The 16,218-nt window shown below is 40.4% G+C and overlaps 1 protein-coding gene across 5 annotated transcripts in view; it reads left to right on the top strand.

Moving 5' to 3' along the window:
- The window catches only part of Amph (amphiphysin), a 180,886-nt gene that overhangs the window by 127,587 nt on the left and 37,081 nt on the right, over positions 1 to 16,218 (top strand). For all 5 annotated transcript variants that reach the window (XM_050142246.1, XM_050142243.1, XM_050142244.1 and 2 more), the window contains 5 exons: positions 562 to 647; positions 9,932 to 10,007; positions 10,617 to 10,699; positions 13,183 to 13,321; positions 14,456 to 14,584. In XM_050142246.1, the coding sequence (XP_049998203.1) occupies positions 562 to 647; positions 9,932 to 10,007; positions 10,617 to 10,699; positions 13,183 to 13,321; positions 14,456 to 14,584 (513 nt within the window). The remainder of the gene's footprint in view (positions 1 to 561; positions 648 to 9,931; positions 10,008 to 10,616; positions 10,700 to 13,182; positions 13,322 to 14,455; positions 14,585 to 16,218) is intronic.

Raw genomic sequence — 16,218 nt, 5'->3', positions numbered from 1 at the left:
ATTTTTCTCTGTAGTGTGTTCTACAGCGAATTATAAATCTATCTTGAAAATACATCTGGTAATGATTTAGACTTTCCATGGGGCTTTGACTTTTCTGAAAGAGCATTCATGAGTAGTATCCACAGCAGAGATTGGTAGAAGCAGTATAGCATTTTGTAGAGTTAACAATTCAGAACAAGCCGGACAGTGGTGGCGCATGCCTTTAATCCCAGCACTCGGGAGGCAGAGGCAGGCGGATCTCTGTGAGTTTGAGACCAGCCTGGTCTACAAGAGCTAGTTCCAGGACAGGCTCCAAAACCACAGAGAAACCCTGTCTTGAAAAACCAAAAAACAAACAAACAAACAAAAAAACCAAATCAGAACAAGCCTGGAAGAAAGTCACTGGCTTTCCTGTGAATCTTACCATTTCATATTTAATAGTGAGATGGAATGATTTTCAACAAATATTTCTTCTCAAAGCCTTCTGAGAGTACCACAAGGCAATTCTTGTTTAATACAAAGTGATCTTTTCTGCATAAGAATGACCCCTCTGTGTGCCAACATGCTGTGTGTCTTTTCTAGGCAGAAGAGGAGTTCCAGAAAGCTCAGAAAGTGTTTGAAGAGTTCAACGTTGACTTACAAGAAGAATTACCATCGTTATGGTCAAGGTAAATATGATTCTGCTCCAATTTGCACATCCCACCTTTAGCAGTCCAAGAGAAACGACTTCCCCTGTTGTCACCTTCCTTGTCTATAATGCCTCTGTGCTGGCTGGGAGAAGTTCTGCACCTATGATTTCCAATATGGAAATCACTAGTCACATATACCTAATGAATACTCAGGATGTGATTGGGGAGACTGAGGAATAAAATTTTATATTTATTTTGTTGTATCTCATTTTAATTAAATAGCCATATGTGCTGGGCGAATATTTAGACTCTGATAGATTTCTCAGTGGATACTCAAATTCTAACTAGGAAAATTTTACCTAATCTTAGACTCACAGTAAGATCACTCCAACTCTTGGTTGGATTTCCCTTATCCTTAGACCTCATCTAGTCTCTGACCTTGTTCTTTGGACTATTAACCTGGGCTCTAATCCTGTACCAAATGCTGTTCTTATTCACAGGCATTCCACAATTCTCATGGTATCAAGTGAGATTTATGTGTCTTAATCCCTTTTCATCTCTCAGTGGTAGGACCAGGAAGTTGCTTCTTAGTTCTCATCAACAGTTCCGTGCCACCGGCCCTTCAAACAGAACTCTGCCCGCCATTCTGTATTACTGTTAATCTCTTCCCCTACCTTCTAAATTGCTGGTGGCCCTGAAGAAAGTAACCACATTTCCGAGCTTAATTTCCCTCTGCTTTTATCTGCAGCACTCTTTGACTGAAATTGCACACGGTCCTGATTTTTCACAAGCACGTAGTTCTCTTGCTATTGACATTGCTCAAGCCTGATAATGAAGTCAGCAACTTTAATCTTCAGTGTCTCCTATGAGGAAATGCACAGGATAGGCCATATAGCAGTGACCATGTACTTAGTGATAAATGCTTGAATTCCTGCATCAAACTCATGTTTGACATTCAGAAATTATTCACTGTGTCCCATTGTGCTGTGGTGTTCATTGGGTCCTCAATTCTCTGTTTTCTGCCTGATTATTCTATTTATTACTGAAGCTGAGTTATTGACATTAACTATTGTCAGGCCCAGTTTTTCTCTTCTGTTCTGTCAGCTTTTACTTTACTCCTTTTTCAGATGTGCATATTACTGAAGATATTATCCTTATAAAATGTCTTATGTTTTTGTTTGCTTGCTTTGAGACCAGGTCTCATGTAGCCCAGGCTGGCTTTTAACTTGATTTATAGCAAAGGTTACCTTAAATTTCCTGATCCTCTTGTATTATTTGGCCCTCACCCAAATAATCGCACAGAAACTATATTAATTACAACATTTTTGACCAATGGTTCAGGCATATTCCTAACTAGCTCTTACATCTTTAATTAACCCATGTCTATTAATCTGTGTATCGCCTCGAGGCTGTGACTTACCAGTAAGGTACTGGCATCTTTCTCCTTTCACAGCTAAATGACTTCTCCCTGACTCCACCTTCTTTCCTCGCCTATCTCTGCTTGGATTTCCTGCCTTTCTATATTCTGCCCTGCCATAGGCCAAAGTAGCTTCTTAACGGTGATAAAAAAATATTCACAAGATACAGTAAGGAATCCTACATCACTCTTGGCTTTACCTCCAAATGCTGGGATTATAGGTGTACACAACCGCATGGAGCTATATAGTATCATCTTTTACCTTTCTTAATAAATGTCTGTCTGATACCTACTCCAAGTCTCTGTTGCTCACTCCTTACATGGTACCTTTCTCATCTCCCTTTTCTATTCCTTTTCTTTCACTCTGTTTGCATCTTTGAATCTAAAAGGTGGATGGTATTAAGCTTGATGCTTGGCTTTAGTTTGCTCTTTGTTTCTTTTGTTCTTTTAATTTCCATTGCTTCACTGCAAAGGAAATTGTTTCAAAAGTTTGGATGTATAAAGAAGAGAAGTAAGGTCCAGGAAGATGGCTCAGTCTATGAAGTGGTCCCCATGCAAGAATGAGAACCTGATGTTAGATTCCTATTGCCAAATAGAGCTGGGTGTAGTGGCATGCATTTGTACCCGCCTGAGGGCCAGAGATATGGCTTGCTGGAGTTTATCAACCATCAATTGGTCAATTGGTGAGCTACAGTTTCAGTGAGAGACCTTAGTATTGTTTCAAAATATGAGGTGAGCGGTCTACTTTCCAGTCACCATATGCACACGCACAAATGTACGCACACATATACATTGAAAGAAATAATCTACTACATAGAGGAAGATATAGATTGCAAAAGATTGTATTATTTATTTTAAATGGAAGTTTCTGTCACACCTGGCCCTGAAACTGTTCAGTCCCAAATACATGCACAGAGGCTTATATTAATTACAAACTATTTGGCTTGTTAGCTCAGCCTTATTATTAGCTAGCTCTTATAAATTAAATTAACCCACAATTCTTGTCTATGTTTAGCCACATTGCTTGATACCTTTTCCCACTCAAGGCATTCTCATCTTGCTCCCTCTGCATCTGGCTGGTGACCGTCTCTGCCTTTCCTTTTCCCAGAATTCTCTTAGTCTGGTTATTCCACCTATACTTCCTTCCTAGCTACTGACCAATCAGTGTTTTATTAAACTAATATGAGTGACAAATCTTTTAAAGGGGGAATTGTTGGATGTTGAACTTAGAGTCTCACTCACACTACACAACTATTCTACCTCCTACCTATATTTATATTTTCACAAACTTGTGGGTCAAAGGACATGGCTATAAAGCATTGCTATAAGGAAGGAGGATGCTGTAGGGGATGCTTTATCTGAAGTTTTTGAAGTCAGTATTTGGTGAACAAATATTCCAAGCTGAAGAGGGCACACTTAAAGGCATAGATTTTAGATTCTTGGAACTGCTTTTAATTTTAAGGGCTTTTTATGTGTATGGATACACATGTATTTCTAAGTACCATATGTGTCTGGTAGCCATGAAAGTCAGACAAAGGTGTCAGGTCCCCTAGAACTGGGAAGTTAAGGATGGTTGTGAGCTACCATGCAAGTGCTAGGAACTAAACTCAGGTCCTCCGGAAGAGCAGTCAGTGCTCTTAACTGCTAAGACATCTCTCCAGCTCCAGTTTTTTGAAGTTTAACGTAAAGTATCATGAGGTTGATTGCAAAGCAAATGCTAAGGAGGGAATTATGGGGAGAGAGTAGAACTAAGACTAAGGTGAGATTCACTTATTTATCAGAGTTATTAACCACCACTGTGTATCTCTCTTCTTTAAGGTGTTATAGATCTTATACTGAAAGTTTTTTTTTTCTTACAGCCTACTGTGAAGGGTAAATAGAAACAAAAAGTAAAATGTCAGACAAACTAGCACAATGGTGACTGACATTGCTGATTGGCCAGTGTAACTTCAGAGATGAGGGAAGCTTCCCTCAAAGATTTAGTACATGCTGACAATGAAGGTTTAGGGATGTACTGAGTCCCATCTTATGTGTGCTGTGTTTGAAGAATCATTAGGAAGTCTATTAAGGTAACAGCGAGTGGGTCTCAGAAAGGAGGGTAGGAAACACTAAGTATGGGTGATGTAGATGCCCAGATGCATGAGTGGCTGTGTGAATCCATGTGCAGTGTCAGGAAGCCCTGAAGGAAACCCTGAGAGGAAATAATCAGAGCTCTATCCGGGCCCTGAAGGGAAGTAGGACCTCAAGAAGATGTGAACGGAGAACAGGCCAGTGATGAACATGTTCCGTGAGTGCCAGTTACAATAGGAAGATCAAGTTCAGGGGAAATAATGACATTTCACCTTTGCTAAACTTCCAAAGAAGGTTCAGTGACTGGAGGGATCAGAGGCTCCATGGCAAGGACTGATAACTCCGTCAGACGTGAGGAAACAGCACAGTGGATATCTGGTTTGAAAGTCTTGATTTTAGGATGGGCATGAGGAATCATGCAGCAAATATAGAGACTTGATAGAACAAGTTAATCTTTGAAAATCAACTTTTGTCACTATGAGAAGATGGCAGTGCCAGTGGCAGTAGAGGAATATTGTCCTGAGAATGTGTGGGATGAATAGTGGATTGGAACTGTATGAGGGTGTTCATAGACTAGTCAGACAGGGCTGGGGGCTATTTTACATGATTCTGGCTTAAAAAGGACTGGACCCCCATGGACTCTGCTGCCTGAAATAAATAGTGGCCTCATTCTCAGGGTGAGAGACTCTGATGCCCCCAGTCATAAATAAGATGTCTTCATCAAGGTCTTCCTCCCCTTAAGGCTCATGGATCTATGTAGAAGTGGCATACAGACTATAAAAGTCAGAGGGGATGGATGGTTCCTAGGAAGCAGCATCTTCTAGACACAATAGGATTGATGCTCATATGAACTCACACAGACTGTGGCAGCGTGCACAGGGCCTACACAGGCTCAAGTCAGACCCAAGTCCCAGCACTGAGAAGGGGAAGTGATCACAGGCTCCCACCCCTAACCAAGAAGCTATCTGCAACTGATACCTGCTGACAAAACATAAAAAGCTAGTTTTCTCAAATGGAGTCTTATTGGGTACACATTACACTTAAAGGTTGGCCTTGGGCCCAGAAGCAGTTGGGAAACAAAACAAACCCGATGGTATTTTTGTAGACTTTTATTTGTCTTGTTTGGACATTTTTTTGTCTTATTGGGTTTTTGCTTGTTTCATTTTGTTTTCTGGTTTTATGGTTTTGTGGAGCTTTTAAATTTGTGTGTTTTGCTTTTATTTGTTTTAGGGAGAATGAGAAATAACATGAGGGAGAAAACATAATCAAAATATGTTGTTTGAAAAAATTTTGAATAAAAAGGTTTACAAAAAGCCAGAAAGAGGTAGTAATCATACACAAGTTTTAAAAATAGAGTCACAGATACTTGCAAATGCAATAAAGGATTTTTGCCTGGGATAGATTGGATGTGAGACCCTGGGTTGCCCCAGTTCACAGATAGAGCACTGAGAATGCTGGCAAGATTCTGGATCTGGCATAAATGTGGAAGAACAGGCATAAATAAGATACCTGGGCCATGCTACGTTTACCTGCTTTTATGGTAGATAGTAGCCTGGGTGTAGAGTTCTGTTGGGTTAGTGTTATGACTGAGTGAAAGAGAGTGAACCCATGAGACTTGGCCTATGCAGAGTGGATGGGTTGGGATTGCAGCTCAGTTGTGAAGACGCTAAGTGTTTAGCAGCAGGAGTGTGATTGGGTTCAGCATCTGGGGAAAAGTTGCAAAAAGACTCCCCTTTCTGCACCCATCTCCATGTCAGGGAAGGTGGTAGAAACACAGGGGAAGCCGTGTCCTCCTCCACCTGATGTGCAGAATTCTCATGGTTCATCCTGGAGGGAACAGTGTATAGGTTTGCGTATGCCATCTGCTCTGTTTCCAAATATTTCCTTCATTTATGAGAACAAAATATTTCTGTGATGCCAACATGGTGATGGTGATTTAAAACAAAATATTTTGACAACTAATCAGAAACATCATGGTGATGCCATAAACCAGACCTTTTGGGAGAACTGGTAAAGACTCACGATCCATTATTTAATGAAGAACTTGTGAAATGAGCCTTCCAAGAAAATATAGGCACTCAGAGCATGACATCCTGTAAATGTGTACTTCACTGCTGTTCTCGCTAGCATTTCATAAGTCAAGGCCGTCAGAATGCACCCATCCAATGGCTTTTTCATTTGTCTGTTCATTCGTTCATTTATTTGTTCATTCATTCATTGCTCACTCACTCACAAAATATTTACTACGTGCATTCTGGGCCCTAGGTGCCGTGTCAGGGGCCAAGACTGCAGTTGTGAACAAGTCCATGGCCCCTGTTGAAAACAGTCTCTGGGGAAAAAAAAAAGAAAACAGTCTCTGTTTTCGTATACTAGAGAAAGTTTATATATGTTAAGTTGTATCACCACCACTATGACCATATTTTCTAAATTAGCACATGCTACTTAATTTCTAAATTCTAAAATCAAACACAATATTATAAAAGTATACATGCTTGCTTAATTATTTAAAGTACAGTATTTCTTTCTGGTACTGTACCAATTGTTTCTCTCAGTAAAATAAAAATTCAACATGAAAACGTAGTGTCTTAGTTCCTGTTACTGTAATAAAATACTGGGACAGCAGCAACCTAAGGGTAAAGGGTTTATTTGTCTCCAGACCCAAGTTATGGTCCATTGTAGCAGTGCTGGAGGGAGGAGGTTACATTATATCCACAGCCTAGAGAAGACGACAATAACTGAATACATGTCAGTAGTCAGCTAATTCTGGCCGCTCTTACACAGTTCACAATTCCCTGCTTACGGGATGGCGCCACTCACAATGGGCAGATCTTCTCACCTCATTTAACAGAATCAAGATAATACCCACAGTAATATCCAGAGGCTTGTCTCCCATCTGCTTCTAAAGCCTGTCAAGTTGAAAATTTCAGACCAAGTATCACAAGTACACATTAGTTTTTCTTTTTTGATAGTTTTATTAGTGATTTAATACAGTAAATGTAACAGCCTTTATCAATGGATAGTAAAAGTACACTAAGAAATATGTCGAAAATATGCATAGGTGATAACAACAAGGGAGAAAATACTTGAACAAAAATGTTGTCTTTTGAAATATGCAAGTTTTCAGTAGCAAACTTATGGACATTACATTAAACAATATTCAAAGTTAAGAAGGAAAATGCCTCAGCCGATAGAAACTGTTTGACAAGGACATCAAAGCTTCCTTATCCAAACTTCTCACTAGAATTTGCATATGTGAAACAGATTATAAGGAAATATTGAGCCAGGCATAAAATTTCATTCATTGCTCTTCTCTGTAATTTTATCATAAAAGAAACTCTATACAATATTCACCATCATGGTTTGAATGAAAATTATCCCCTGTAGTGTTCAGCATTTGAGCACTTGGCCCCTGCTGGTGGCGCTGTTTGTGGTGGTCTAAGTGGTGAGGCCTCACTAGAGGAAGTGTGTCACCGGGGATGGTCTGTGAGAGGTTAAGTCCTCACCTTACGGTCAGTGCGTCTGCTTCATGATAGCTGTTAAAGATGTGGCCTCAGATCCCTGCTACTGCTCTCATGCTCCCCCACTCTATGGATTCTCACTGCTCTGGAATTGTAAGCCCAAATGAACTGATCGTTGTCCTGGTCATGGTGTTTTATCAAAGCAGAAGACAAACATCTACCTATCTTCTTGGTCAGCCTATGTGTGTCCTCTCGAGCAGATGTTTGCAGCTGATCTTTAGCTGTTTGTGCCCATATCCATTCATTATTTCATGTTTATTCACATTTAAACTACTGTGGCATCTTGCCATTCCCATGTGGTTTTATATTTTGTTTTTATAATTTAAGTATAATTGGTATAAATGCTTAGTAGTTAAGCTGCTTGGTACCTCTTGAGCCCACCATGATGGTAGGTACCCAGAGGTAGGTAGGTTTTGTTAAGTAATTAGACAAAGAAAAGATTGATCAGAGTCTAAGAAAGAGATTATACATTCTAGTTTGCTCCTCCAGAAACATCTCTCTGAAAACACCACAGCAAGTGGTTTCCTCTGTATGGCATTATCAGAGTCCACACTGTCTCTCCTTTCCCATATAGCTATGTCTGACCTTGTCTCTTCGAATTCAAGCTCAAAATATGTCCTCTCTCCTATCTCAAAGCATGGCTACATACTTCCTCTGATCTGTAAATAAATGTGACTTACTGCCCACCATTGAGAACCATCTGCTTCCCAGCTCTTGGTCTCTGATCTGAGTCCTGTTTCCCAAACACACTATGCCAGGGTTTTCATTACTATAGTTCATATGCATAAGTACATGTATGTGTGCAAATATATATTTGTCTCCTGTATCTGTGGAGAATTGGTTCCCACAACCCCCGGGGGAAGCAAAACTCCATGGCTGCTGAAGCCTGTTACATAAAAAAACGATGTGGTATTGGTGCGTGACCTTCTCTCACATCCTGCTGTGCACTTGCAATCAGCTCTAGATTGCTTAGAAGACTTAATACCATGACAACATGGTGCAAAGAGCGGTTGTGAATGGTTCAGAAAATAAGATGGAGAAAATAGTCTCTATTCAGTGCAGATGCCATCTGTTTTCTGATGGTTTTGAACCATGCATGGTTGAACCATAATAGACAGAATACAGATATGGATATATATCCGTGTGTGTGTGTGTGTGTGTGTGTGTGTGTGTGTGTGTATGATTTAGAGATCCATCGGCATGTCTGTATATGTGAAATATGGGATTTAAAGTCAGTTACGATAAAAATATGTGAAATCAGGGTCACGTGGTGACTGTGGGTATAGGAAATGAAGGTAGTGTGGCAGGGATTTAAGGTACAAGATAAAGCACAGGAAAATAGTGCCTTATTGATGGGGCAGACTTATCACTTAATTACTGCTTCATTTCAGAGCTTTAAATTTTTAAATTTGGCTCCAAGTTTTTGTTTTAGCTAAGATTCAAAAGCACCTACTTTAAGCAGAATTTGCTGATATTGAAATAACAAAGGTCATTGTTTTAAAATTTTCTTGTAAAGTATTCTATGATTTTCTATTACCTTTTCCTCTTTGGGGGTTTTAATACTGATTTTCTCTTCCCATTTTTCCCATGAATTGTCCAGTAGACACTGGACAGTTAATCCCCATTTCCTTTATCTAGTAAATGATGATAGCAGTCCCAGGGGATTGACATGAAAAGCAAGTAAAGAAACAAATAAAAGTTCCTTGATCAATTCTCATGGTTTCTCTATTTCTTCTCCCTGGAATCCTATGCACTGAAAGCTCAGCTTAAGCAAGAGAAGATCACTGAGTGTCCTTTTGTCCGGGTCTTTTTTTTTTTTTTTTTTTTTTTTTTTTTTTTTTTTTTTTTTTTTTTTTTTTTTTTTTTTAGTTGAGAGTTCAGACCTAATTTAAAAATCCGGACACTAGTTATTTTTGAGAATGTCATTGAAACAATAAAATGAATTAAATTAAAGTTGTCACTCAGATAAGTTAAAAAAAAGAATGAAGTAAAATAGAGTCCAGATACTTTTTATTTGGAATTTATACTGGGGTGACAAGCTAAGTCTCCATTTGCCTTAGGAACCACAGATGAAGACAGATGGGATTTGCCTCATGTCCCAGCACCATTCCCATAACTTTGCCTTTACAAATGTGTCTGAGATGTTGCCAACGGGAAGCTTGAATGCTCGACAGCTAAGAAAAGTTAGGCTTGCTCTAAGATGTTATTAAATCCAATGTTGTTCAAAATTATGTACAGAAAACAGTCCTAATATGTTTAATTGCCATTAAAATCCATTTTTTGCTAACTGATCTCTGTTTTGTGTTTCCCCATGGTAGACGAGTTGGCTTTTATGTCAATACTTTCAAAAATGTCTCCAGCCTTGAGGCCAAGTTTCACAAGGAAATTGCAGTGGTGAGTGATGGTGGCTATTCCCCTTACCAAGGGCAATGCAAAGGGAGCAGAGGGCGTGGCCTAGGATCCCTAGCTAATGCACCCTCTTAGAAGGCTCCTGGAGCTGCAGTTTGTTACTACTCTCTGCACATGCGCTCTGCTTTCTGTTAGTTGTCAACATACAGCTCCCTACACCCTCCGAGGGTCTTGTCAAAGCCTCACTGTCTTGTTTTTCTCTTCTGTCGGTTAAAGTCAGAATGTCAAGTGATGTTCTAAACTAATGAAAAATTGATCTCAGGATATTCAGAAAAGCATCAGCCATGTTGCTAACTCTTGTTTTTGTCCTTCCTCAGGGCAGCCTGAGGACTACTTTCTAATAGAGTTAAGATGAACAATCTGTTTTTCTCTTCTGCTTGATATTAGAGTGAATACATAATTGATTGACTCAGCATTTGGTTTATTTCAGCTTGGCTGTAGACTTTAAATTTGGTCTATGGGATTTCAAGTGCCCTGAGACCAATCTACTTCTTAGAACAATGATAGCTTCTCATTAAACAGTTTCTTTCTAAGGGAGAATGGCATGGGTGGGCATTAGGATGTGCTGTGGCTAATGGGCCTCTGTCCCCTTAGCTTTGCCACAAGCTCTATGAAGTGATGACAAAACTGGGCGATCAGCATGCTGACAAGGCCTTCAGTATCCAAGGAGCTCCCAGGTAGGCCACTGCTCCTCAGAGCTCGCTCTGTTCCGTGTGCCAGTGATGTGCTGTGTGCTGAGTTATCTGGAGTCTGGAGACCACGTCTTTCTGTTTATTGACCTTGTAAAGGTCCAAAAGGAGCCTTCCTACCTGGGGAGTCATCCTAACCATAGATTTAGGGATTTTACATTTCCTTTTGGCCTTCAGTTGCCTCAATATGCTACTGGTCACAGTAGACCTAAGTAACTGCCTCTGATTTACATGGGGCCCGAGAGCAATAGTGTGGGCTAGGAATCATTTCTACCTCTTACTTTATCTGAGTAGAAAAAAAAATCAAAACTCCAAAGTTTTTTGCTGATTATTATCTGCTGAAGGAAGGAAAGAAGTGGAAGGGACCTCTCTACCTTCTGCCTCTGCTTTGGCATTTACTGCACAACACGGCTCTGTTATGACTCGACTGTAGGATGCTGTTAATGTGCCAACCACAGGCGAAGTGGCACATCTTAGCTGTTTTCCTTGGGTTGACTGTATGCCCACTTTCTCTTATGATTTTGAAGTCTCTTTTACCCACCCATGCTTAGCAAACCTTGAACTAGCAGTCAGAAGCCCTTTAGGTTCTAGTCATGTGCCTCTGTGGTTAATTTGTTTTGTTTTTCTTGTTGAAGTCCAGCAACCTCTGTAGTTAAAGAGCGTATTTAAAAAATATCTATAGAAAAAGTGGGATGCTGTGGAATGAAATGGTTTCTAAGGTGATGTTCAGTTCTAAGATTCTACACTTGTGGTTTTTTTAATTGATTTTATTGAGCTTTACATTTTTCACTTGTATTTTTTATGCCAGTCATTGTAAACACTCATAGGAATATATTTATAGAATCGTTCATAGCCACATGCAGTCCCAACCTCTCCATTTGTCAGTGTGCGATGGCTGCTTGTTTTGATCACTTACTTCTTGGAGTGGTTATAAATGTAGCCCCTGCTATGGCTGCCAGAGGAGCAAGTGTGTCTTCTCTCTCCATAGGAAGGACATGGCCTAAAAGAAGCCAGAAAAGGGACAGAATTATAGCTCTAACGTTGTTTTTTTTTTTTTTTTTTACTATTAAACTAGAAACAAGAGAGGAGTAAGAATATCAAAATGATTTTTTGGATCTTGTAAAAGTAAAGTATGTTAAGAAACTGAATAGCTTCCTCACATGGAAATAAAAACCAGAGATGCTTTTGAAAATACCAATTTCAAAATCGTCTAAAACAAGAAGTAGGGTCATGGCCACTTAAGTGTCTCTTCCTCTGTTTGTCCTTCTTTCTTCTTATTCTTACTCATTCTTTTTATTTATTTATTTTTGTATTCCTCTGCAGAGCAAGGTGGTGAGTGAGTTCTGTAGGCAATTTCTAGACTAGAGCCTAGACTGGGGCTGTTCCAGTCATGTAGAGCAGCGGTTCTCAACCTGTGAGTTGCGATTCTTTGGGGCGGTCACATAACAGATATCTTGCATATGAGCTGTTTACATTATGATTCACGACAGCAGCAAAATGAAAGTTTATAAAGTAGCAATGAAACAAAATTTGCGTGGGGTCACCATAACATGAGTATTTACGGGTGGCAGCCTTAGGAAGGTTGAGAACCACTGATATAGTGTCTCCTCTCTGAAGAACCCGGCTCCCTTAGCTCTTGAATGTGTAGACCAGGCTGCTTTGTTTGTACTCTTATGTAGGTCACAGACTCTGTTCCCTCTAGCTGCTGTCTTTAGACGTTCTTAGAGAGTAGGATGTGTCCCGCTTGCCATCTGAGTCATCGTGTAAAGCTGTTCCCAAGCACCTGGCAAGGTGCCTAGAACATGGTGGCTTCTCGGCAAGTTGTGGAATCTCACCTGTCATGTGGTCTGCTGGCACATTGCAAGGTGTCCGAGTTAGTCATTGTTTCATAAAGCAGAGAAACAAGGAATTGGTGCCTCCTCAAATGGAATCAGAAAGCACTCCCAGGCAAGATTTATTAACACTCTCCTCAGATGCCTTGGAAAATGAAAGTGACAGTTTGCCGCGTAATTGTCTATGGATTGCAGCATGATATGATTCTCCTGTGTATCAAAGGCGAAGCTGGTTTTACTACTACTGCCTATGGCAGGAAATCTTTGAAGCTTGTTTGGCATGTGGAGCAAACAAGACATTTGTATTACGTTCTAAATGCAAATATAGTAAAACTCTAAGTCTCTCTTTTTTTAACACTCTTCCTTTTTCATATCTAAAGTGGGATCAATATTGCAAGGCTTCTCTGAAGAAAAGAGATCATGCCTGGCTGGGTTCTGGTTCATAGGGAACAACAAGTGGAGCCAGTTATCAGTATCCATTACTATGTAGTTACTATTGCTAATAACTAGAATTAGTCTGGAAGTGGGGAATATGATAACTGATACTAAGCTTCAGGGTTTCTCTGGGATAAAGCATCTTGGGTTGCAGAAGTCCTGCTTCTCAGAAGGCCTCTTGTTCAATTCCCTGTGTTCATCAAGTGATTCAGGTCCTCTTCGCATTGCAAAGACACCATCACCCCCAGAGGAGCCTTCGCCTCTGCCCAGCCCAACAGCCAGTCCCAACCACACACTAGCGCCTGCCTCTCCTGCCCCAGTGCGACCCAGGTCACCTTCACAGGTAGGATGTGTGTACTGGTGTCATGGTAGAACTCATGGGGAAGTGATTTTTCTCTGGGATCATCGTGTGGTGACCAGGCATTAGAAAATGCTTCTGTGGGAAGACTAAAGTGTGAAACAGTAAACATTATTACTACCACTATAAAATGAGTCTGGTTTTCTATTTGATTTTTACCTTTTCTTCTATACTCAGTGTTTGAGTCCTTTGGACTTTCTTGCCCACCCCCAGCTTCTTGGACCAGAATGTATTCATCTCTACATTCTCTTAGAATCCCACCTTTCAGAGACTGGGGATCTGTTCAGTGATGGAGAACTCGCCTGGCTTGCCCCATGCTCTGAGTTCAATTACCAGGCTTAAAAACAAAAATGGCCCTGGGGTCAAGGCCTGCCCAGGACTGCAGTAAGGTTTAGTATTCCATCACCCATGTTGTGTTACATGTGAGTTGTGATCCCTCAGCAAAAGCCTGGCACAAGTTAAAAGAAACTGTGAGGACCAGGCAAAGGGAACTGGAGAGAGAGAAAAAAAAATACTTTTTTTTTTTGAATTTATTAAAGAAAAAAATACTTTTGATTTCCCTACATTGAGCAAAAATAATATTTCTGTAGGGACATTTAACATTCAAGGTCCGGTATAAGCTTTCATAAACATCGTTGGAGCTAGAAAGCTGTAAGAAGGTATGTATAATAGAGTCTAAAGTTCTCATTTCAAAATCCTGGAGTGAAGTGGAAGCTGCTTCTGGTTTGTCTCATTGATTCACTGGAGAAAACAAAACAAACAAAAAAACCAACTGGCTTAATTTTTGTTTTAAAATTCCTGTTTTCTGCTGACGAGAGAAATCATTTGTAGTTGAGCTGAGAATGTATGGCCTCCATGTGGGATCATAGTTCCTGCAGCCCTGGGCAGTGCTCAAACTGAGGTGTATGGACTCTTCTCTCATGACCTAACTTCTCCTGATGAGACCATTGCTTGTCAGTGTTCAGAAGCCACCCACATGAATCAAGTAGGCTTACACCTATGTACCCCTCAGTTCATTCAGAAGTCAGTCTTCTCACTTTGCTGTGCTCATGTGACCCTTTCTCAAAGATGTTACAAACAACGCCTTTGGCTACCATGTTTATGTTTGATACCTCCTAGACAAGGAAAGGGCCTCCTGTCCCACCTCTGCCTAAAGTGACCCCAACGAAAGAACTGAAGCAAGAGAACATCATCAACTTCTTTGAGGACAACTTTGTTCCAGAAATCAATGTGACGACACCTTCGCAGGTGAGTGCCCAGGGAAGCTGGGGCATCTATGAAAGGACCGTGGTGGGAGGGATTTTTAAGTCCGCTTCAGTGAAAGTAGCAGCTATTTGTGCTGCTAGTAAAATCTGGTTGCTTGGGCTTGCTTTATTACTTTGTGTAAACAAAGGATTATTATATACACAATGTATAGAATTTGAATATTCTAACATTTATTTAGTAGAATATTACTTATTACAGTATATATTGAAAAGTATAAAATGAAGAAGAGTTGCTGTCATCTTACCATTGCAACATAACCACGCTTTCACTCTGGCAGGTTTTCTTTCAATCTGACTTCCCTCCCTTGAGGATTTATCAATTTCACATTTGAAAAATTAGGCTATAGCCGGGCGATGGTGGCTCACGCCTTTAATCCCAGCACTCGGGAGGCAGAGGCAGGCGGATCTCTGTGAGTTCGAGACCAGCCTGGTCTACAGAGCTAGTTCCAGGACAGGCTCCAAAGCCACAGAGAAACCCTGTTTCGAAAAACCAAAAAAGAAAAATTAGGCTATGTTGTTAGGAAGTCTTGACATTGCAACTTCAGTTCACTGGGCATTTTATGTCGTACAGTATTGCCTTTATAGAAGCATTGAACCTTACTATCCTATCAGCTGGAAGTACCAACCTCTGACTCTTAGTTACACGTTAATTTCCAGGTTACATCAGCCCACCCATTTGCAACTCGCTAGAGACACATTCTTTTTTTTTTTTTTTTTACATTAACAATTGCACTGAGCATATTTTAGGGTGGCTTGTCCTTGCTCAGTTGAGTTTACCACCCATAGCATCCTCTCAATTTCATCACAAGTAGGGACTTTAGTCCTCTAGAAGCCTGTGTACTTAGCCAAGGACATCCTGTCTAGGAGATGAGGCTACTTAAATGGCAAGAAGGTGACACACAGAGTAGGTCGGAAGTAAAGACGAGGCTCAGAAGTGTTCTTTTCTTTTAAGTGTTTTTATTTGAAGTTTTTTCTGGCTCCCTTACAAGGACCCTCATGGTGGGGAGAGGAGGAATCAAGGTACTTTTGAAAATTGCAGATGCCAGGAGAGTCCTTAAGTACTTCTGGAAGCATCAACTCTTGCTAGTATTGTTGAGTGAAGGAGATGGGAAACAGGGTTAGTTAGGGGATGGAAGCCTTAGATGATTTTGAAATTACTACCCACCAGAGACATACAGAAGTTTGTTGGGGGTGAGGGACATCATTTAACCTGTTTTCTTTTAATTTAAGTAAAAGAGAGAAAAGGGATTCTGGTTTTTGCTTTTGTTTTGTTTGATCTGAGAAGCACCCTAGCTCCAGTTGCTGGATCATAGAGTGTGATATCCAATGTTTCCATCCACCAAATGACCCCTGGTTCCACATTAAGATGTGCAGAGATGGGAAATGGGATTTATATTTTGGTTTGTAATCATGGGTTATTAAGTGAAAAAAATCTGGCTTTATTTTCAAATGGAAACCGCCTTTTCTGCAGTGTTTTAACAGTTTCCTCGGTTGCTTGTCCTTCTGTGGCTGAAAGCAGTACTGTGTCATTTTATCACACCAGCAGCCACTAGTCTTGAGACCTCACTCTGAGAGATGCTGTTTTGATCAGTCGGAAGTCTGCATGGTCTAAATCAG

This window comes from Alexandromys fortis, unplaced genomic scaffold (assembly GCF_014885135.2).
Source record: "Alexandromys fortis isolate MF-2015 unplaced genomic scaffold, M_Fortis_MF-2015_v1.1 scaffold_5, whole genome shotgun sequence".
Taxonomy (NCBI): domain Eukaryota; kingdom Metazoa; phylum Chordata; class Mammalia; order Rodentia; family Cricetidae; genus Alexandromys; species Alexandromys fortis.
This window is presented reverse-complemented; position numbering and strand designations above follow the sequence as displayed.